At 40.9% G+C, this 24,196-nt stretch overlaps 1 protein-coding gene across 1 annotated transcript in view; it reads left to right on the top strand.

Moving 5' to 3' along the window:
* Positions 1 to 303: 303 nt before the first annotated feature.
* trip4 (thyroid hormone receptor interactor 4) overlaps positions 304 to 24,196 on the top strand; it is a 93,311-nt gene continuing 69,418 nt past the window's right edge. Inside the window, exons 1-11 of the mRNA XM_085768841.1 lie at positions 304 to 464; positions 1,840 to 2,021; positions 2,256 to 2,386; positions 2,788 to 3,006; positions 3,103 to 3,181; positions 3,276 to 3,381; positions 3,503 to 3,718; positions 4,789 to 4,918; positions 5,338 to 5,531; positions 6,990 to 7,114; positions 7,260 to 7,351. Coding sequence (XP_085624967.1) covers positions 385 to 464; positions 1,840 to 2,021; positions 2,256 to 2,386; positions 2,788 to 3,006; positions 3,103 to 3,181; positions 3,276 to 3,381; positions 3,503 to 3,718; positions 4,789 to 4,918; positions 5,338 to 5,531; positions 6,990 to 7,114; positions 7,260 to 7,351 — 1,554 coding nt within the window. The 5' untranslated portion in view covers positions 304 to 384. The remainder of the gene's footprint in view (positions 465 to 1,839; positions 2,022 to 2,255; positions 2,387 to 2,787; positions 3,007 to 3,102; positions 3,182 to 3,275; positions 3,382 to 3,502; positions 3,719 to 4,788; positions 4,919 to 5,337; positions 5,532 to 6,989; positions 7,115 to 7,259; positions 7,352 to 24,196) is intronic.

Below are 24,196 nucleotides of genomic sequence, written 5' to 3'. Positions count from 1 at the left end.
CAGGTTTCACCTACTATGGGTTTTTACAGTCTATGGATTCACACAACAGCGCCACCGAGAGACTGAATTTGACACGAAGAACATAGTGCAGTGTCATCAATAGTTGAATGTCGGATAAAACTAATAACACGGGGGGGAAATGTGATTGCAGACGAAATAACGAGTCGTTGTTTTTATTTATTTATTCTTGACTTTGTTTGAGTTCCTACCGTCGTATAAATCCAGAGGAACCTTTTATCCACAGCAGAGTTTTCTCCGGACGGGATATTGTGCTGCCACGTATTTGTGTGCGACGCCGTAATGTCGCCGACTGGAAACGCGTTGATGTAACAACAGTGTGAGTTTTGGTCTGAGCTCGGAGTTTGAAGTCTTCTAGCCGGTAACATGTCTGACGCTTTGCTGCGGTGGTGTGTGGAGCAGCTGCACCACAAGTTCGGGCTGGAGGCGTGTGAAGACATCGTCCAGTAAGACGTGTTAATGTTACTGTTACCTCCTGTTTAATGTGACAGCTGAGCCGCTACACTAAACAAGCTAACCCCCAGGAGCTAACCTGCTCCTGCTGTACTGTGATGTAATGGATGTGCGTTTGTTTGAATAATACCTGCGTATCAACCAATGTGACGTAGGCTACGTGTGACCAATTTATTGATTTCCTCTGATACATGTATATACATTCGATATTGAAGCTGATGTAGCTGAAGGTAGCTACACAGTCTGATAGCTGTGTGACATATTTATTCTCTAACTCATGAAACAGTTAATGCCTCATTTCGAAGTGCTGAAGGAAGTGAGGAGACCAGGGATGGTTGTTACAGCATCACTTTCACCAATAGGGGATAACATTAGAGTTATGTGATCAATATCATGTGTATCCACTGCCTCTCTGACTGTCATCTGAATTTGCATGGCTATGTGAATAAGTGTGTAAGGTTTTACAGCCAAAAAACACTTTTTTAGGTAAGAAACTAATATTTTGGACCAAGCCAAAATTTTGATTAGTACAGATACCGTTGAAGTTTGAATTATGTAACTGAAAGAGCAGGTTCTTAGGTAAAATATTAGTCATTTCGTTGATGTTAATTTCAAACCACTGTGCTGGTACAGGTAGTCAAACACTGACTTAACCAGGTGGGGAGTATGAACCATCTTTCCTGGAATTTTACATGGATTATGAGCTGCTTCTGACCTCCTGCTCAGGGTTTCCATTCATACATGTTCACCATTCATCGGTATTATCATATCCACTAAGACAGCTTTCTAATGTTAGGATCCACACCACTGACACTGTTCTTCATTTAGCCGTCAGCGATTAGTTATTTGTGTCCATACTGAACTATAGGAAGATGCTTTAGTGTTGGAACATGCAAACATGGAATAAACTTATAGATGCATATTTTGTGGTGTTTGTAGTTTTAAATCTCACTGTTACAATTTACCCCAGGATGTGTTACAGCCTGAACCTACCCTGCTAGTGGGGCAGGTTGTAACTTGTAACAGTGGCACTCTTTGCATTTGACCTCAAATAATGAATTATGTGATATAGTTTGAGAAGTTTAAAGCATTGCTATTTGCAGTGGACAAATGAGGGGACTCGTGTGTCATAATTTGAGAGCTCTACCATGAACACTCTGCAGGTTACAGGAGCTGAGACAATAAGTGTTACGATCATCCCCGGCCCTCCCTATTAATATCATACTATGAAAATACTCAAGTCCTGCACTGACAAGAACAAGACACAGATATAAAGAACATATTAGAAAAGTCTTTTTCCATTCAGCACCCTCTTTGATAAAGAAGCATCACTGGGTTAAATGACTCTTGTGTCTCTCTGCTGTCTAGATACATTCTGTCCATAGAGACAGCAGAGGAGATTGAGGAGTACATGGGAGACCTCCTGCAGGGCACGGACGGGACAAAGAGGCAGTTCATTGACGAGCTCCTCAGCCGATGGAAGATGACTCTGAGACAGACCACAGACACTGCAAGTCTTTTCTTCCTCAAAGAATCCACTCCGCTAGCAGGTAAAGCATTAATGCCTGATGTCTGCCATTAAATCTTCATTTACAGTTCACATGAAAATCTTCCCAGCCATTAACAATGCTAAAATGAAACTCTTATTCAAAGTATTTGGGCCTACTGTAACTCATTAATGTAAATACCTATAAATCCAAATGATTAGATGTCTTGTGAATGGAGAGGTATTAAACTGAGATATCAACTTAATTTGCTAATGTGATTTGTTTTCTTTTTTTTAGATGCACAAGACCTGACTAAAGACACCCAGAAGAAGGCTAAACGCAAAGGCCGTAACAAACAGGAGGTTCTGACTGTGAGCCAAACAGAACCTGAGCCAGAGGTGGTCAAGACCCCGATTGATTTAATGAGGGTGAGTAGTCATTAATTTTAAAGGGATAGTTCAACATTTTGGCAAATTTGCCTATTGCTATAATCCCTATAGTCATAGCAGTGGGATCATTTTTAACCTTTAATTATCAGTGCATGTTGTTTTGAGATCGGCAGGGCAGAGACGTGAGCTGCTCAGTGAACACAATGATACAGGTCCCCTGTCCCTCAAAACTCATCAAATACACAATCCAACAACTCCAAAACACTCCCATGGACAAATTGTGACCTGTTGAACTATCCCTTTAACATTTTTCTCATCACTTACTTTATGAAAGTAACACAATAAGTTCAGACGATCCTTTTTATTTTTCATTGTTGTGCTCATTTGTTTAACTTATCTGTTTAATTATCATCACTGTTTTTCCTCGCTTTATTTGTCAGGCCCAAGAAAACAATAGTGGCTCTTCAACAAAGAAGAAGAGTAAGTTTATCAGTCTCTATGCCAAAGAGGGACAGGACAAGCTTGCTGTCTTACTCCCTGGTCGACATGCCTGTGAGTGCCTTGCTCAAAAACACAAACTTATCAACAACTGCCTCACCTGTGGTCGCATAGTGTGTGAGCAAGAGGGCTCTGGGCCCTGCCTGTTCTGTGGAAAGCTGGTACGTAAGCGTTTTGAACGATGATGTTCTTTTTATTTTCTTATTTCTACATCTGCTTGGGATTCTGAGTGTGAAAACCTTTGTTTTCTGATTCAGGTCTGCACAAGAGAGGAGCAGGAGATCCTGCAACGAGACTCCAACAAGAGCCAGAAGCTAAGAAAGAAGCTTATGGGAGGTGAGGGTCAAAACTATCAAGAGTTAATTACATCAAAATATATGAAATAATGATGCTGATTGATGCCATAAATTTGTCTTTATGATGGGGACAGACTGTGAGGACAGAGATTATCTCCCACACCATGAGGCCAAGATGAAGGCTGGTTTGGAGAAGGCTGTCCAGCACAAAGACAAACTGCTGGAATATGACAGGAACAGGTATCACACAGTCACACAGTCAAGAAAAGAGCCAGGTTTATTGCTTAAAATTTGGATTACGGGAAGACCACTATGAATTTATATGATAACATTTCCTCTTTACTGTCCCTGTCAACTGCAGTGTCAGGAGAACACAAGTCCTGGATGATGAGTCGGATTACTTTGCCACCGAATCCAACCAGTGGCTGTCACCCGGCGAGCGAGAAAAGCTGAAGAAGAAGGAGGAGGAGCTTCGAGAACTTCGACACGCCTCTCGCAAGGACAGAAAGATCACGCTGGACTTTGCGGGCAGACAAGTGATCGAGGAGGGAAACAACCTCAACGAGTACCACAAGAAGTAAGATGCTGTCTGAATCAAACCTGTCAGAGAAGATAAGCTAAATACATACATTCTCCTTCTTGGGCTCCAGACTAACTTTTTTTACTAGGAGCTCAGTGGCCCCTAACTTAAAATTTCAGGAGTGCAAGCAGAAAATTTTGGAGCTCACACCATAAATCCACTTGCAAAGCAAATATTCACAATTCCTTTTCATTCATGATCCCCACACACATTGGCCTCACACCTGAGTCGCCCCTTCCATGTTTCACCAGTGTACATACACTACTCATCTCAAAAAAAAAAAAGTCACACACTCTAATATTTAGTTGGACCGCCTTTAGCTTTGATTACATCACACATTCACTGTGGCATCGTTTCAATAAGCTTCTGCAATGTCACAACAATCTTGGTTTTTTTTTGAGAGATGTTATATTTGCTTGATGCCAATAATTTGACCCTTCTGAAACAGATTGACCTCTTTTTGACATGGTGGCGCAGTGGTTAGCACTGTTGCCTCACAGCAAGAAGGTCCTGGGTTCCAATCCCCGGCCGCCCAGGTCCTTTCTGTGTGGAGTTTGCATGTTCTCTCCGTGTCTGTTTCCTCCAGGTACTCCGGTTTCCCCCACCACTAAAAACATGTCAGCGAGTCTAATCCTCCAGTCAGCACCCCTGACCATAATCTGGAGCTGGTCTCCGGGCACCGCACCGTGGCTGCCAACTGCTCCTCAGGGATGGGTTAAATGCAGAGAAAGAATTTCACTGTACTAGCTTTATATGTGACAAATAAAGTACCTTTACCTCCATGACCACAGGATGTGTCTTCCAACATAGTTATGTAAGAAATGAGAAGCTACTGACTCCATCAGTTAGGGCTGAATAACTTGTTAGGGTTAGGCCAACTGAAACATAAGTAATTATCCAGTGGGAGGCTCTCACCTATCAGCTTAAATCCAGGTGGTAACTGTTTTTGGACAGACAGTGTATTTAAGAAAAGAAGGAAAAAAAAAAAAACAGCAAATGTACAGGTTGTGCATGTTTCAGATTTTAGGGGCAGCCTGCCTTTTGAACATGTTTGCAATGATTCACAGGTTGGACGAGACCCTCAAGGCAATGAACAGTGACACTGCGTCAAAATCACCGATGTATTCTGAAAAACAAGGCGGAAGGCAGAGCCTCGGGCAGCTGGTCAACCCCAACATCATGCAGTCTGCCCCAGAGGTAGGCCACTGCTTTCAGTAGGCGAAGGCTGCCACCTAGTGGTACATTTTCAACACTGCATGTAGAGTTCAGATTAGACCATTACAAACAGTAGACATAAAGAGAATGTATGTTGGGTGTGGGTGATGCTTCCTGTTGCTTGGGTCCCCTATCTGCAAGCAGTTTTTGCTTCTTTGGTGTTCCCTTTATGTAGCCTACATCTGCTTGTTAACTGCATTCTTTGTGTGTAGTATCTAGTTTAGTAGATGAATAAGAAAGAAATATCTACAGTATTTTTTTTCTTTTTTTCTATATTAGAAAAACAAGATAAAATAACTTGAAATGACACTGATATTGACTGCATTGGCTGGCTGGTTTGTGCAGATGGTATCCATGCAGATTCTACCAATGTTGACGATGACGATGTATACACTTTGTAGTTTGTGAACGTCGGCGGTGGCGAAAGCTACAAGAGGAACACAGAGCAGCGAAAGAATGTGGCTCTGGACAAGGGAGGAGAAGAGCGTAGCAGGCTGCGCCTCCAAGACAAAGAGCTGCAGGAGATGTCTGATGGAGGCTGGTGCCTCAGCATGCACCAGCCATGGGCCTCGCTGCTGGTCAAAGGCATCAAGAGGTAAGAGGAGGAAACACAGTTCACAATGGGCCTCACTCACTCAAGTATTTTCTTTAATTCTTTCTTAAGTCGTTCTGAAGAAATTTCTTAGGAAAACTCTACGTCAGATTCATGAGCGTGTTCCTATAGGATTAGCATAGGTAAACGCCCCTTCAAACCCCGTAAAAGGGCATGAGACTGCAGAAACCTTTCTGTGGTTTCTTTTGAGCAGAGAAGGTGAAGTGAGGAATAAAGTTAAAATGCTCAAACCAAAATCTAAAGGGGGAGTGCCGGACTCAAAGCATAAAAAGAACTGCTGCAGGAAACGAAACAAAAAAACACTCCTCCTTATTTATATTTATTTTTAGTAGCGTCAGCAGTGGATGCAAAGTAACAGAAAATAAAGATGCATGGGATGCTGTTTTTGTCCACCGAATGTTGCATCTGAAGAAGAGCGCGCAACTGACCAAGTAAAGAAGAAATGGTTTGATCTCAAATCTGTAGTTAAAGAAAGTATTGGACAAAGAAGAGAGAAGCAGAGGAGAGGACAGACTGACAGCTGGTCCAGACTGATCTGAGCTGGACCAGCACATCGAGTCATTATCAGAGAGACCAACCTCTCAGGTGTGACATCATAAAGATCATCATATTATCATATGATCAGTCTCTTCATTGCTATTGGCTGGTGTGGTTCCCAATAAACATAATTGATGTGAATTAAGTGTCTATAGTGTTTTTAAGAGACCGCAATTATTTGTAAAATAATTAAAATAATTATAAAAGCATCATAAATGATAAGAAAATTATTCTAATTCAAATCATATAATATTATACATCTGTAGAACAGAAGAGGTTAAGAACAAATCCTGCATAAGAAACATTTGTGAATGCCACAATCTTTGGGACTGAAGACAAATTTGTTCTTAAAGAGATAGTTCAACATTTTGGCAAATTGGCCCATTGCCATAATCCCTATAGTCATAGCAGTAGGTTCATTACCTTAAATTGACGGTGCAAGCTATTTTTAGAATGATGGAGCAGAGCCGTGAGCTGCTCAGAGCTATGCTACGGAGGCTCATGGGATTTCTTGGTTTCCACACAACACAACAACTCCAAAACACTCTGGTGGACAAGTTGTTACCTGCACATTCACCACGCTGTGAGATAATAACAGAATGTTACCAGACAGAGTTGTTTTAGAGCTAAATGCAGAGACTGCTTGCTGAAAAACTTCCCTCGACGGGAACGTGCATCAGTGGATTTGCATGAATTTACCTCGAAAACAGCTTTGTCCACGGCTAACAAACCTACTCCTAAAACTATAGGGATTATGGCAATGAGCCAGTTTGGCAAAATGTTGAACTGTCACTTTAAGAACATGAACGTGAATAAGGCCCACTGAGCTTGATGAAGGAACACAAGTGCAACACTCGGAGGTAACGGTGCATTTTGTATGTGTGTGTGTGTGTGTGTGTGTAGGGTAGAGGGGCGAACCTGGTACACATCGCACCGAGGTCGTCTGTGGATCGCTGCTGCAGCCAAGAAGCCCAGCCCTCAGGAGATAGCTGAGGTGGAGGCTATGTACCGCCACATCTATAAACGAGGTACACATACTGCAGTGGTTACTGGAAGTAATTGATTGTAGCTGCTTTGATTGAAGTGCACAGCATTAAATACGATGGCTGTTTGTTTTTTGTCTTGTTGGTTGCTGGATCTTTGAGTTGTCCTCCTCTTCTCTTTTGTGTGCAGAGCCAAGACTCCCTAAAGACTATCCCACTGGCTGCCTGTTGGGCTGCGTCAACATGACTGACTGCCTGTCCCAAGAGCAGTTCAGAGAACAGGTCAGTAAAACATTATACCTCGGCAGGATTGATACTAAAGTTTTACACTGGTGCTAAATCTCATTTTAAAAACTCAAACCACTTCAGTGAACAAATCAGAGATATGGTTGGCAAGTCAGGTCTGGAATCAGGACGTGGTGATGATGAAAATACAGCAGCAGTGTTCGATGGACAGAGACTGGAATGAAGATGTGACTTGATTGTTTTAAAAAGGCTCTAAGGCTTTGGAATGAATGAATGAATGAATTTATTTATTTATTTCGAACATAAAAAAAAAAAAAAAAAAAACACAATACAAACAAAAAGAACGGTGTCCGAAAAGGAGCAGGTAGAAGTCAAACTTATACGACCCTACCCGTTTCTTACTTATCTATTAAACAGCTTCATAAATCAATTTACAACCAAATATAAATATATACACATTCATCAAATTATTTACAATCCTAATATCCACCCAGTGGATATTAATAATAATTAATTATAATTATATAATTATTAATTATACAATAAATATTATAATAATTAATCGTTTAACCAACAAACAAAATCATCCCTTAACACTAGAACCGCCAAGACGGTCTCACAGACCGTTTGTGTTTTTCTTATGTAAATTACTTTGTTTACATTAAACCTACAGGTCTTCCAGTCCGTGACTTTTCCTAAATATATGTGTTTAATGGTTTCTGAAGCTTACAACTTATTAAAATGAAACACACTCGATTTCTGAGCAATTATACCTCGGACCGCCAGCAGCGGTCCCACAGACCGCTGCATATAAACGGCAGTTATAGATCGCTATGTCAAGCTGTGATCACACAGCAATTATTACAATGTTTCCATTTTGCAGTTATCGCGCTTCTTTTTTTCACTAATTGTTTTCCTATGTGGCTATATTTGTTTTTATATGAGGAGAGAGAGAGAGAGAGAGAGAGAGAGCACGAACGAGACACCAGGTGTATACGGGCAATAACTGAAACAGGCCGGTTAGAAAAGAAAAAGGAAAATCTAGGATATGTCCAGGAGACTCATCGGGACGTGAGGGAGGGGGGATCGGTTGGTGGCTCAGGTAGTGATGAGGAAATTGTAAGCTGCATCTGTCAGATATATGCATCTGTCAGCTGTCAGCTGACGTGTGCCCCATGCAGATGTAACGGAGGTGCGCGGACTGTCTGTGTAACGGAGGAGCGCGGAGCTCCGTTACACAGACACTTCACAAACTTTATTTTGTGGGCTTAGGACAGACTAGATCATGATTAGTCTGTGTTAGATATAAAGCGCCATATATATAGCCTACTCACTCTTGTTTATAATGATTATTCAATTATAACGTAGGTAATAATAATTCTCTCGGCTGCTGTCCAGTCAGGTAATAACGGGTTTCTGTGGGCGTGGAGTCTAAACTACGTAATATCCAGGTAGAACAACTGTAAAACACTGGAGTTGATAACAAACAGGCCTAGAAAAAATAAAAATCCAGTGAACAGCGACATCGACTCTTGACATGAGAGCAGCACACATGTCCAGATGCGTCACTTTCAGCTGTAGGCAGAAGTGTGTGCTGTAGGTGCAACAAGCGGTGCTGTAACATCACTCAGTCTAACCCCCCAACCACATCCAATCAAGACCCCAACACAACATAATATGAAGAAGGACTAACACTACTAAAAATTAAATCTTATTTTTTCCACTTACAGAACTGTTTGCGACTGGAAACAATGTAATTACACGTGACGGTCTGGGAGACCGCTGTGGCGTTTTAAGGGGGATTAGAATGTTGGCGGTTCTAGTGTTAACACAACTCCTCCTCAACTATATAACTCCCCAAGATTTATATTAGTGCTTTGCTTCACCCATCATCCAACCCATTCCATAGATCCACTCCAACAACGGAAATACACATACTTTTCCTTTTTGAATGAACACAATGTTTTTTTTTTATTAACTTTCCCTTTAAGTTTTCTAATATTGCCATCATTTGTGCAGTTTTAAATTTGACTAGATCCCAGAATTTCAATGAACACTGTGTTTGTGTGCTCCCTATATCCCACATTATGTACAATGCTGATTGCTCTTTTTTGTAGTCTGAATAATGGTTCTAAGTTGCTTTTGTACGTGTTACCCCAAACTTCCACACAGTAATGCAGATATGGTAATACTAGTGTTGAATACAGAATGTGCAGTGATTTATGATCCAGTGTGCATCTTGTTTTCCCCAGTGTTGCTACGCTCTTTGCCAGTTTTGTTCTTATATGATTTGTTTTTAGTTTCTGTTGTCTGAGTGAAAGGTAATTGTTGAGGTAAATGCAACAAAAGAGGTGAAAATGTGTACTTCTGCTGTTACTGCTGTTTTGCCGACTTACAGCCCCGGCACTTTCCATCCTCCTCCTCCTCCTCGTTGTCTTGGTTTCGTTTCCATTCTTTTTCCCATGGTGACTAAATTGAGGTGTAATTTCAGTAGTACAAAGAAAAAAACACAAAAAGCCCTGGGGGGATACAAAAGTGAACAACAGATTTTTGTCTCATCATGTACTTGGAGTTACAATTTAGTTTCAGTTTTTCCAGCAACATTAGAGAGACATCCAGATGAACACACAGACCTCCTTTTAGTGTGTTGTGATTTAATGACTCAGACTGTTTGGACAGGAGCACTCATTTTTATTCCCAATAACATTTGCTTATACCTTTATTACACTTTCTGTCTTGTATGTGTAGGAAATGATAAATCATATATCTCAGTCAGATGGAAATGCATGTTGTGCTGTTATCACCTCTTACCAGCAGAGGTCAGACTTCACCTTTTCACCAGCAGCCCCCTGCCAGCTCACAGTGTTCCCCACTAGGGGCAGTATTCACCACAGGAAGGAGGACCAATGCAACACACATTCACAGACATGATCACTGCAACAGTCAGCTTCCACCACCCTCGGTGCTGTAACACACACATACACTTCACATCGGCTTCAGGCATTTACATTCACAGCAAAAAGGCTGGCTTTGTCTCACAGCTTCAGAAGATGTAGACTGTGGAACGAAGCCTCTGATTACGGGTGCGTTGCAGCTCTCTATGATCTCCTGTTTATGTTCCCCATCGACACTTAAAGTGAAATCCAGCCTTAACCATAGTGTTACGAGGGCTCTGGTTTGACTCAGAGTATCTGATGTGGCGGAGCGTGGAGCTGCTCCATTGGCAGCAGGGTCAGTGCTGCCTTTTTGTCCTCATAAACTGTTTACTTCAGCTTTTACACCCAAATTACTTTAATTAATTGTAGTTTTACCAAATAAAAATTGGAAAAATACACCCTGCCCCACATTAAATCATTATGTCTATGGAGAGTCCCTCTCCCATCCACTGTCAGCCAAACACATTTAACTACACTTAATTACTTTGCCATCCTTGTGTCGGCAGTTGTTCCTCTGCCTACACTGGTCCCATCCTTTTAATATAGTTAGTTACCACTAGAGCAGAAACAGCTGTCTGCTTGATTAGACACTGCAGAAAAATAATCTTTAGGCAATTATTGTTTTTTGGGGGTAAAAATTTCAGCTTCTTGAATATGAGTATGCTACCTTTGTTTAATCATTGATGCTAAATGGAATTGGGCTGGAACAAGAAATGTGAAGATGTAATTCGCGGCTCTGGGAGAGCGTCATGGTCATTTTCACTCTTATCTGGCATTTTATACTCCACGCCGCTCTCGTCCATTAATCAGAGGTCTGCAAATTAAGTGACAATAACTAGAGACGGTAGTTGCAGCCCTAATTACTATTCAAGTAATGTCAGGCTTTAAGAGCAACAACTCAACCGTGAACATGTTTAATTTCCTGGCATTTACATTTTGAATGATAGGGTTGAGATGCTCCACAAATGCCTCAGTTACTATCAAAACCATCGGCTGCTGCATCTTCCTTTCCCTGTGTCAGTCCCAGTCAAATCAATAAGGATACCTCAGTTAATAAGGTGGCAGTTACTTCTCATTATTGCTATGTTGTGTTAAGCCATTAATGTGTCTCTATTCTTAGTTTAGACACACATATGCTCTAGATCACCAAGAGGGGAAAAGTGTATAATTGGAGAAGTGTGTAAAGCGCAAAACGCATTGTACAAACATGCCCTAACCCCGCGAAGCTACAAGCCCTCACACACATGTACGCACACGCTTGTGTACTATCTTTGACGAGATACTGCAACAGATCAGATTTGGAAACTCCATGCTGCTCTGTTCCAATTAGAAACAACACAGCCGAGGAGAGAAAAAAAATGGAGAGAAAAAAAAGAAGCTTTATTTGTGTTTCTCTTCTCTGCTTATACTTTTTTAGCATATGTGTCTCTGCATAAAGGCACTTTAAAGGAGCTCTGTATTTAGTGTACTTTTAAACTGCGTGCTGCATGGTGTGCATTCTGACTGCTGGGACCTGTAAATTTAAGGGCTTTCCCCTTTTGTACCCTGTCCTCATTGTCTCCTCCACCACTCATTCCACCCAGGGCTGTAAAATCATGTTTGCAGGCAGTGTGACTGCCCTTTCATCCTGTGAAAGGGTGTGTGTGTGTGTGTGTGTGTGTGTGTGTCCACTTGCACAGAGCAGCCATAAATAACACCCCCACCCCGCATAAGGCCCCTCAGAAAAAAAAGGGGGGGAAGAAAGGCAGATGTAGAAAATAGTGAAGCAACCAGGGAACAACAAGCAGCACCAGAGGCCTAATGTTGGTGCTGAACAGTTGGTTGGTGCTTATTCCACCATTTCAGAGAAAAAGCACAGACTATTAGCCGTCCAGCATTTAGCACTTTAAGCTGCCTTCCTTTCATTTAAGTAGGGGGAGTGCATGTTGTGCTGCTGGTGCATAGTAGCACACAGCTGAGCTGCTGGGCTGGGCGAGTGGGTGAGGCGGAGGATTTACTGTCCTGTGCTGGCAGCTGTGGGTGGTTAAAAAGGGTGGGGGGTGGAGGGGGGGGTGGGGGTGAAGGACAGACAGCCATTATTCCTCAGGCTCTTCTAAATCTGCCCCTAGTGATGTATGAAATATTTAGAGAGAGTGGAATGCGGGTAGATGAGGAGAGCGTGTGAGAAACACTTCGAACGCTGAAAAAGAAAAAAAAAGTTGTAAATAGCTGAATATCAGCGATGGGGTGTGATTGCACTCTCTCCCCTGTTGGGGAGCTGTTGTACAAAGCAGCAGCACAAAACAAGCTGCCACCCTGCTGACAGACAGTGCAGGGGGACCACCCCCCAGGCAGAGCAGGATTTCCATCTGCTTGACTTGGACCGATTCTTTCCCTCATTAGAAACTGACTGGTGTATTGATCCATTCCCCCCATAATCTCTCACTACTCCCAGCTCACCAGCCCCTCCCTGCTCCCCTCCTTACTACTGATAATTGGCCAGCCATTATGATCTGTGCGGTCTCTCTCCACCTCTACCCCCCAGCGCTCGCTCAGCAGTGGGTGGAGATGTACGCATGACCTGCCTGCTGCAGAGGTGAGGTGGCGGGCGGGGGTGTTGGGAGGAATAAAGGTACATTACAGATTGAAAACTGCGATGTTTTTTGCTGTAAGAGGCAAAGCGAGATGATTAAAAAGACTCAGCAGAGAGCTACAGTCGGATAGAGGAGGTTTATGGGTGGTCAATATGCTGCATGTGGTTTACTTTACACTCAGCGGTGCAGAATTTTAAAAAATAAAGTCAAATGCCATCGCTGCACTTTGAATTCAGCATTATTCAACTCATGCACAGACTCAGTTCTCAGTCTCCGTACTGGTTCACAGCGCTCGCAAAGCCACATCAGACCCCATGCAGAGCTCGGATCGCACCATCAACCTACTCCTGCGGTGAAAAGATTGACGACTGGATCAATCTGCACTCTTAATAAGGGTCTGATTTCTTACTCTGTTCCAAAGACCATAATACCATCTGCAGAGCTACATGTCTCTGTGAATATAAGTCAGAGATCTCTAATCTATTTGACAGGCATGCCAAGAGCAAAACCAGTGACTCTTCAGTGCTGTATTGATTTATATGAAACGACTATGAGGGCAAGAGGGCAGAGTGAGCTCTGTTTGTGTTATGTGCGCGTGTGATCTGTACATATATTATCTATGAATTTCCTGATGATGAAATGTTGACACAGTGACACACTCTGGAAGTTTCATCATTCACGGAGGTTTTTGAACAGTAATATCGTCTGTGGTATCTCATGTTTCACAGATAAGCAGATTTTATTAACCTGGGGTCTGTTGAAGGCTGACATACAGCAGATCCCCTGGCACGTACTGTGTGTGTATCAGATAGGCTCATACTTGAGTCATGCCTTGTACTGGATGGTTTATGGCAGTGGTTTTCCAACTGGTGCAGACTCAAATTCCACATGTCTCCTTTGTCATTAAGTAACGGTCCGCTCAAAGGCTAAATGAGCACCAATCCAGTTTTATTTCACAGAGTGAAAACAAAAAAGACATTTCCAACGGACCAGCAGACATTTTGACATGTCATTATAGAAAAACCACACGTATAAATAATGATGGATGGCTGAATTCCATTCAGCTGCTTCAGTTTCTGGTTATGTATGCTGGATCGCTGTCACATTATCATGGCTTACTTGGACACTTGAGTAAAGCAGTTATTAGTAACACCTGTGCTTTTCTTGCTATGACATGTCAAAACATGTGCGGTGGAGAGTCATATATTAAGGCTTAAAATCCAGTGACACTAATAGCAGGTAGAACTAATTCAGACAGAGCCTTTTTAAAGTTAATATGACACAACAGCATGTAATAAAACAGTTGCTTTGCTGAAGAGGCAAGATAAAATAAATCAAATTAAAATGTGTTGTAATGTCACATGCCATCTTTTGATATTTGCCTATTGTATCCATATGAATAGCAGTGTCATCTGCCTATATGTGTAGTTTGAAAAAGTATCATCTGCATATATCCGGTTTTTGTGGGTCCAATAGTCTGATAGTTTTAGGTATCTAATCTCTTATCTTGTATATTTTTACAAGTTGATGTTACTTTTAGATTAATTTGTTTATTTAAGTGTCATACACGTTATTGTGCCCAGCCCACGTGGGCTTACAAGACACTAGACAATATAAATAGAAGTATTCAAACATGGCTAAGAAGACTTCTCATAAATATGTATCCATAGACTCATGCAAACAGACAGATTTTCCAAAATATACAAAACAATAATAGTAAGTAGTCTTGCATAGGATGCATTGTTTTCTGTTTTCTGCTTTTTTAATAAATCTGGTTAGGACATATGATCAACGTATCACACTCAGACATCCAAAATCAGTCAGGATTTTTCGCCTCAACTTTTTCAAACAAGGATTTCCTCAGTTCACTGTACAGAGTGTATTGAAACAGAAAGTGAAATTCATCTTCAACAATATCAAGATCACACAAAACACATACACTGTTCTTCGGGGATACCCTTATACCTGGCAACTTAAATTGCCACCAGATCTCAGCTGTGCACACACGGACCTCTGTTTAATGTTAAATATGGTTCTGTGTAGTAATCCCCTTTAATTTGAATATAGTTTCTATGTTTGAGTTTACTCCAAATCTCCTCCTTCCATTGTTTCATATAGAGGCGACATAGTATTTATATTATACTGCAAATTATTACCGAAAAATTTATATTACTCAGAAAGAGAAAATACTGCAGAGACATCTCTTAACCAGGGGAAATTTAGAAATTTTCATTAATCTCAGTCATGCTTTTCAGTGTTTTTATTTTTTTTGTCAATATTGATAGTTTCTAATTGAAGTATGCCTAATTCAAGTTTAATGAGATCCTGCTTAAAAACAGCACGTTTAATGCTCAAGTCTGTTGAAAAGAATGTCTGTACACCTTGTACAAGAAAATACTGTTCCAAACAGTATTTTCTTCTCTGCGTATAAAGATATAACTAGAACTATACTATACTATACTGTACTATACTATACTATACCCTTACCCATACCATCACAACTAAACACTTAACCCCAATCCTGAGGCTGAGCAATATTGCCAGAGAAGCTGTCATGTCAGTCAATATCTATAATAATCACTAATAGATCCAATCCTTATTTGTTAAGGTTTAAAATGTGATTTCTGCTCCCCACTGAACACACTAGACAGATTATCGTGGCTTTAAATTATTCTTCATTGTCAGAAAGTCAAAACACGCATCACAAGTTATCACAACATTTCACAGATCAGAGGCACAACATATCAAATGATGACAAGAATAGAAATGCAGTGCTGTACATATTGTAGCCATAGGGATATATAAGTTATTTTCTTTATTTTCAGTAAAGTATCAGGGTTTTCTTAGACTGGCTCTGAGTTCAGGGTTGGGTGGAGGGAGGGAAGTTGTTTAGAGATGTAACAGATTATTTTGGACGAATGATGTACCAAGTTCAAAAATCAATAAAGATATGTGTTAAAAAAAAACAAAAAAAAAAACAATGACAATTATAAAGTCTAACTTAATGTAATGCAGAATCATCGGCTCGAATGGGAAAGTGGCCTTTTGGACACTGTATGGAAATGTAGTGGGCCTTGAACTTACCATGAGGAACACTACTTTGAAAAAGCTGAAAAGGTTTTTCTTATGTTTTCTGTTGTTTGAAGTTAAACAGTGGCAGTTAGAGGTAATCACACAACAATCAACACAATTGTGAGAGAATCCTCTTAAAAGCTTTACTCTGAGCTGAAACACCCCATTAACGCCATCTTTGTCTTGTTTTTACAGTCTTTCTTTAAAAAAAAAACATGGCGTAAGGAAAATGTTGCCTTCACAGCCTGTATCATATTTTACTCAGAAAACATTTGTTCCCACGCGTCCGTCTTTTCGTTTATCTCATTCTTTATTGGCCTATACTATACATTTAAAATTTTAATTCCAACACCCAGTTAATAAAACAAGTTACCGGTATGTTGTTATTTTTTATTACAGCCTAAAGCCTTTATTTTAAAACATGTGTATATTCTACTCTATTCTGTCTCAAAATATAGGTCTACAGACTGTGCCACTCAGATGTGTGCACAACAACATGATAGATAACTGAAACCAGCATATGCTTATACCACATCACATAGCTTCAAGCGGAGCCACTTATCTGTTAAAAGAAGTGCTGGTTTCTGTGGAATTCCATTTGTGCAAGCTTCTCCCTTTGACCTCCAGAGTGGAGCTCCTGTGCTTGTTAGGCTGGCTGGAAGCTCGGACTGATGCCTGCGTTTCCTTGTGTGGTAATGTGATATTTATATGCTGAAAGCCTTCCTGCCAGCATGCCACACACACTCACACGCACACACACACATACACTATCCCTCTCTCTCTCTCTCACAGGATACATTGGATGCATTCCAAAGGAAGGGAAGTGAAGCAATGCTATTTTTTCTTCCCCCTCTTTTTCTGTAACATTGTGTGAATCCTCAGCAGTGGCTTCACCCCCCTCTCTCTTCCTGCACTCCTTCCCCTCCATCATTCCATCTTCACATTTTCCGCACTTTCTCTCTAACAGTGTGCTTTACAGGTCAGGGCTGTGAAGTTGTATGTGGTCGTGGACAATTTGGTTTATGTGAACAGACGAGCATGTGTACGCGGAATTGCTCATCTCTCTCTCTCTCTCTCTCTCTCTCCCTCTCAATCTATCTCTTTCTGCACAACCCCAGTCACACACTAACACACTCACATTCCTCCCCTTTCCTTGCTGGGCAGTTTGCCATGGCAGAGAGGTCAGACATCATGTGATTCTGCAGTGGTGTGTAGAATGCTTTCAGCCCCGGGTCCCCAGGCACTGGATGACAACCAACCAAACCTCAGTCACAGGTTTTCAACAGCATGAAAAATACATAGAACCATCTGCCAGACTTCAAATGGCCTGCTGCACTGTTTAGAATTTCACTGCTGTCTTCGGACCACTTCATTGAATGTCACACAGTTTCTGCTGCTGGGGAAACTGACAGTTAAGCCCCCCCCCCTTTATTATCTCGACTTCTCCTCCATTTTAATCTGCTCATTTAATAGGAGTTGTTTCTTCCTCCTGAATGCTGATCACAGGAACTTGGAACAACGATAAAGGCAACACAAGAGACACTCCAGACAGCTTCCTTTGATGGTGTGAAAGACAGCAGTGTTGATGAAAATAAGTCAGAATCAAAGGGAGGTAACTAAATGCCAAGCTGTATGAAGTGTTAGTCTGAATGTTAAACAGGTTCAAATTCCTCTTTTCTCTTTAAAAACGATCTGATGTGCTGCTGCTCTTCCAAACCAGACCTCTTCCTCTTGTGATTTATTTCTGAGACAGTCTCTTTTCTGAGCTGGAAAAAATGTAGCTGAAGTCATAGTCGTTATGTAGTCATCACTCCGCTACAGTCCTTTAGCACATAAACAGAAAAGCCTGCAGGGGACTCATAATGTGAATGTTGACTAATCTCATTGATTGTAACAGAGTAGAAACGACAGCCTTTTTTTTTTTTTTTTTTAAAGTGGCTGCATTGAAAATCAGACAGTCTAATGGAGACATTCCCTAACAATACAGACATAGTTTTGTGTTCTCATAAGGAAAAACTGAGACATGTTCTGGACTCTTCACATTTCAGCTGCAGTAACTACACTGTAGGGGAGGGGAGGGGTAGCAGTCACCAAATATTACCTGGTATGGGGCTAAAATTGGCACAAAAATATAACGGGTCATAACGTAGTTTTAAGGAATTAGAAGTTATTCATACGTAGCTGCACCACTGTTGTTGTTTTGATGTTTGCTAGCTTGTTTCTATAGCCTAGCTAACGCCAGACCACATCTCAATCTCATTTCAGATCGAATACGGGTCTGAGGAAGACCTATTCACCTCAGACTTCCAAGAGGCGTGACCAATGGACGTAGCTCAAAATGCCTCTATACGCAATTGGATAGTCCTCAAACCAGTCAGAGCTAGATGATTCAGATCCAGATGACGTATGCAGAACGATTAATGCTATTTTTGTTCAGTTAGTGATAAACACAGTCTAGCTGCTAAATGTTACCTCTCTGTTGTCATTGCAGTAAGCCCGCCTACATGAAAAATCAGTGCGTGACTGGTTCCCCAGTTTGTGGAGAAACAGATTTGTTGTATTTTTTTTACGGATGAAGGTTTTTGGGCCTCATTTGCAAGTCGACAAAGTATAACAAGTTTTCTTGCGCAAGCCATAACTGTTGTTTGTTGAGAGTGCTAGCTAACTTAAATGGCATGTACTGTGTAACACAGCAGAAAAGAATGGTACCTTCCAAATGATACTTAATGTGCTGAGTGATGGTAGTAATGAGAATCAGTGAAATCTTTACAGTCCAAACATTAAAAGCCTAAGATACATTTTAGCTTTCAGTATGTGTCTGCAGACGGCTCTTAGATCCCAGAGTGTGAAGCTGAAACAGTCTTTTCTGTTTTTTTTTTATTTTTTATGTTTTCTGCTTCTCAGTTTATTCTGTCTTTGAAATAATAGCTCCGGCTGTGTTAAACAATGTTTGCGTAAAACAAGACCTCTGTAGATTTTAATGTTGTTATCTATTTAGTGTCTTGCCACTGGCAAACAATAATCCAGCCCCAACCCCCCCAACAATAAGCTTTAATGAAGCGTAGAATCAATATGTTTGACATTTATCTCCCATCTCCACATCTGGTGTTTGTTGTTGATGCCCCAAAATGGCTCCTCATGAGGCCGGCGTCTGCGCCAGTTTTCTGTTTTGGAATGAGGAAATGAATGAAGGTTGTGTGTTGTAGACAGTAAGTACTCTGCTCAGAACCAGTGGGCGACCATGTTTCCCTGCTATGATTTTATCGGGAGCGGGAAATGCCATCAATTTAATCACTTTTCTTTATGCCCGTTCCCTTCCACATGCGAGAGCAGGCATGGCTTCAGTCATTATGCCAAGCTGATTTTGTGTGTTTTTGCCAGCATTCCCCAGGCATGCCTTACGCAATTGCTTTATGTCACACATGCCTGTGTGTGTGTTCATCTGAGGAGAGATCTTTATCCAGCCAAGCCCTGACCCAGCAGCAGTAGAACTAAAAGTATCTCTCCTGGAGAGGGAGAACCAGAAAGACAGAGAGCGAGAGACTCTCTGCCACCGCAGGGTCAGAGATTACAAACTCAATTGTACTCTGCTGGGTGACATGTCTGCTCAGCAACTTCCTGCCAGCGACATCAGAGAGGAGGAAAGTATGGAGAAAGAGGGGGAGGCAAGGGAGGCTGGCCATGCTTCCAGTGCCATTAATCTTTCTTTCTTTGTGCGCAGCAAACTAAAAAAACATTTAGCTTCCACTTGGACATGAAGCCAGTGAGTCTGACTTTTTCCTAGTGTATATCAGCACAGACAGAGAAGCTTCAAATGGTTAACAAATTACAAATAGTGAATGAGTCTGGAGTATTTTTTACTGTCTTTTCTGTCATGTGTCTCTTTTATATTTAATATTAACAATATTAGAGCGTATTTCCCTTTGATATTTATCCAACACACATGGTCCAATTAGATTTACTTAAAGGGATAGTTCACCCTAGAATGATATTTCGCTCATTATCTACTCACCCTCATGTTGACTAAGGGCTGGAAGAATTTTCAGAGTCCACCGTCCCTTCTCTGAGTTACAGGGGGTCTTGGCGTAGCATTTCAATGCAACGGTTGCAAAGGGACACCAGAGCTCTTCGTAAAAAAACACACACAAAAAAACGTCCAAATCTCGCGTGATTCGCAGTAACCGCACTGACGCCGGCGCAAATCACGCGAGATTTGGACGGACCAGGAAGAGGAGCTTCAAGAAGCTTCCGCTACAAACAAGCTTAAAATATAGACTTATTTAATTTTTTTCGGGACAATTACGCAATTTGGGGCTTCAGCACAAGACGGACATTACATACGAGCATCATGGAGGTATTTGGATGTTTTTTTGTGTGTGTTTTTTTACGAAGAGCTCTGGTGTCCCTTTGCAACCGTTGCATTGAAATGCACTGCTACGCCAAGACCCCCTGTAACTCAGAGAAGGGACGGTGGACTCTGAAAATTCTTCCAGCCCTTAGTCAACATGAGGGTGAGTAGATAATGAGCGAAATATCATTCTAGGGTGAACTATCCCTTTAAGATGATATTGATGACGCTGAGCATTTGTTTTCTTATTAAAACATTTTTAGGGAATTTTTTCTTAAATAACAGTAAAAACCTGTTTGTATTTTCGAGTTTTGTAACTATTGCACCCTTTTCTAAGTCGTGCAACCACATTTTGTCCAACCCTTCAAATGTTTCTGCTTTTCAGTTTTATATAACTAGCAGCAAAACAGAATAAAAGCAGAAATTCCTGGGCCTGGCAACAAGTTACTGCATTGTTCTTGGTTGTGAATACATTATAATAGGATCTGTTGAAAGGCTGTGTCCACAAGCTGTTTTGCCCAGATACCAGGCAGGTGCTGCCAGCTGTTGTCAAAGACATCAAGTGTGGCTCTCCTCAAGTTTGCCAGTGCCTTTTTAAAAGTGGTTCACTCGATCTGCCTGACTTGGGAATTAACGACAAACACAGGCAGAGAGAACAAGACCGATTCTGATCCAAGCAAGTTTACATTTTGCCACAAATGTTTCATCTGGAGAATCTAGCAGCCTCATAATTTGAGTGTTGTATCCCACTGTTCAGTCTGTTATACAAACATAAGCTGTTTACAATTATGTGTATTATAGGCAAGCTAGCTATATTTTGTGCTTGACCCAATCAAAAAGATGACGGCAGGTGTGTATTATCGCAAAAAAATTGTTAATCATGATTATTTTGGCCATAATAATCGTGACATAAAATTTTCTTATCATCCCACCCCTACATTTGACTGTATGTGTCTCATACTGCACATTGGATTCAGTATTTTTGACCATTTAGTGGCATGGAGTTAGTGCTAGTAAGTAGTTGAGTTATACACAGCATTCAGCCGAGTGCTACTGTTTGCCTTTGAGCTCTATTAGTCTGACTCAATAAATGTCTTAATTCCACAACAGAGGGGCCGCGCCTTGATAGGAGCTGTTGTCTGTTTAAATGACAGGAGCGTGATCATTATTTTCAATGAGGCTCCAGTGATATGTGCTGTGGGAGGCAGGGAGATAGCAGTCTGTCCCATATACCACCAGGTACCCGTGTGTAACTGTGTGTGTGTGTGTGTGGGAGATCAAGCAGAATTTACGTCAAATGTGATATGTGTTTCCTTTGTGCAGTGATATCTTGCTGGAATATCTTCGCCTTCATGCTCGGCCCTTTTGGGGCCAGCTTTCATCTTTGGAGCTGAAGGGTGTTTAGGTGAAACTACAAAAAGTGTCTGGCCGTTTGGTCGGAGCGTCCACAGAGACTCTAACCTCAGAGTGGATTATTTTAAAAAGCTGCTCACTCCTCTCTTAAACCTGCCTCCAATGTCACATTGAAACTCTCCACTTTAATCAAGGGCTTGTTTTTGCTGCATTCAAAACCGCACTATCAATCACTTTTACATAACAATTAAAGACGTTGTAGCGCTGTTCCACATGGCTTCATTTAATAGGTAGACAAACTCACAGCTGATGAAAAATAATGTCAGTCGTGTGTTAACGCGAAGCAGCGACATCGCAGCACGTGAGAGCAGAACCGCTCTCCTCCGCTGCGCCTAGCTGAATGCCAAGTGGCATGTTTTCTCATGTTTACAGACAAATGAACAGCCAGAGATCCGTTTTTCTGAGCAAACACTTTCCTAACCAGGCAGCAGAACGTGTTAAAGGTCACCCTTACCCACCTCCTGAGGCTTTTTAACATTGATCTTTCTGCTGTGAAGATCGTGCCACATTCAGCACGCTCGTAGTCAGAGCAATTATAAACATGTATCTAAATTCAAAAAGCATGTATATATAACGCAAACTGAATTGTTAAAGTACCGGTTTCATTAAATGGGTTTTGCAGTCATATTCACCTCACTGTTAGCTACAGTGCAACTTCTGTCTACCGCTGCCTTTTTTTTTTCTTGCCATGGTCCACTGAGCAAAAATGCCATCAAATTCTTTCGCAGCCTCAGTGTGTGCAGTCGAGTATTGATTTACATGCAGCATAATTTCCTTGCCTCTCGAATTTCTGGTGGTCATTGCAGCAAAAATAAGATTCAGCATAATTACTTCAATAATGCTGGCACTTCACATATCTTTAAATTGTTCATTGCCCTTGCCTGCTGGGTTAGGTTTTTGTTTTTTGTTTTTTTAAACAGAGGTGTCTTATCGTCATTGAACTGCATCCGCGGTCACAGTGTGGAAGGTCGTGTCTTTTTCTGATCGGTTTCAGTGAAGGGATTTCTCTCTGAGCTCATTTGTCAGTCATTCTGAGTCCACATGTCACTGTAATAATATAAAATATTACACTGTAATAATATTGGAATAGCCCAGAAGCACCAGAGGCATCCTCTCCTCTGACCTCAGGTTCAAATAAACCTTTTAAAAGCTATTCAGCATGAACCAGAAAGTGAAGTGCAGGAGAATAATATTTCAGGACATTTGATCTCTCTAAAGTAGGCAAATGTTAATGTAAGATAGCAATGATCTAGGGAGTTGGTGTATGCATAAAACACCTTTTTGATGTTTGCAACACAACCAACCAAACCACAAGCGTTTAAACATGTCTTGTTGGAGAAATAATACTTGCAGATATTTTTACTTTTACAGTACAACCAGTGTTGATGCCCGCTAAAGCGATTATTCATTTATATCTTAGAAACCGCACATAACCATGAATATGAACTGTCGCGCTCTGGATTCCTACACGTGCTGAAACACTGTGAGCTGGGCTGCAGCCAGAGAGATATACTTGGCATTTGAAAAGCCGAAAAAACACCAAAGTAGAAGGAATGAATTAAGTTGTGTGTTGATCTGCTCTAATGTAAGCTGCCAGTGAAGGAGCTTTCAAACCCAAGGAGAATATTCAATAAGTACAGTTTGTCAGGTTATTGGTTACATTTTGCTACAGTATTGTGGCCTACGGCCTGTGGTTCCATAGTTTGGAATGATGTTAATAGCTCATGCTCTTAATTAGGGCTGCACAACAGATGAAAATAGATAGAACCAAAGTCACAATATGGCCAAGTGCAAAAATTCAAATCTCCAAAAAAGCTTCTTTTTTTTAATGAAGGTAAGACATGTCATTGTTGTGCATTATTAGCACCATAAGCATCGCAACATTTTTTTTTTTACAATGAAAATGACCAGTCCAACAGAAATCGCATATCATACATTTAAGGACTTCCCTCAATTAACAGTCTACTGTCAACTAGAAAAACATTTTTTAGCAAAGATTTGTAGCGCCTAATTAGATCTGTTTTTTGTTTTTTTTAATGTAATGAATTTTCTGTCTCTGAAGACAGCCATTGTTGTTTTTACATAGGGAAGATATTTTCATCAGCCTTTTTTGGCTTCCACTTCTCCTGCACAATTTTTAACTTTTACTATTCTCATTGTTTTTATGTAGGCTATATAAATTGCAAATAAACTAAAACTAATCACATATGGAAATATCTACCAAAATAATGCTTCTCTTTTCTTGCATACAGTGTACCCCTTCCCTTATTTGAATTTGTTCAGAGCTCCACTCTGTTAAACACTGATCAGTCTTCTTCATCTTTAAAGTATTTTCTCTTGTGAACAGGTTTTTTTCAATTTATTTAATGGGATAGTACATATTAATGGACATTTATAATGTAAACATGAATGACATCATAGCCATATGGCTAATTTCCGTCTCTTAAATTAGCAGCCAAAGAGTGTTAGATTAATAAAACCAGCCTGATATTATAATCATCCTAGTTGTACGTATTATATCAGGACAAGACTGAACAAC

This window comes from Trachurus japonicus, chromosome 3, assembly GCF_045865225.1.
Source record: "Trachurus japonicus isolate A0001 chromosome 3, Traja_1.0".
Lineage (NCBI taxonomy): Eukaryota > Metazoa > Chordata > Actinopteri > Carangiformes > Carangidae > Trachurus > Trachurus japonicus.
This window is presented reverse-complemented; position numbering and strand designations above follow the sequence as displayed.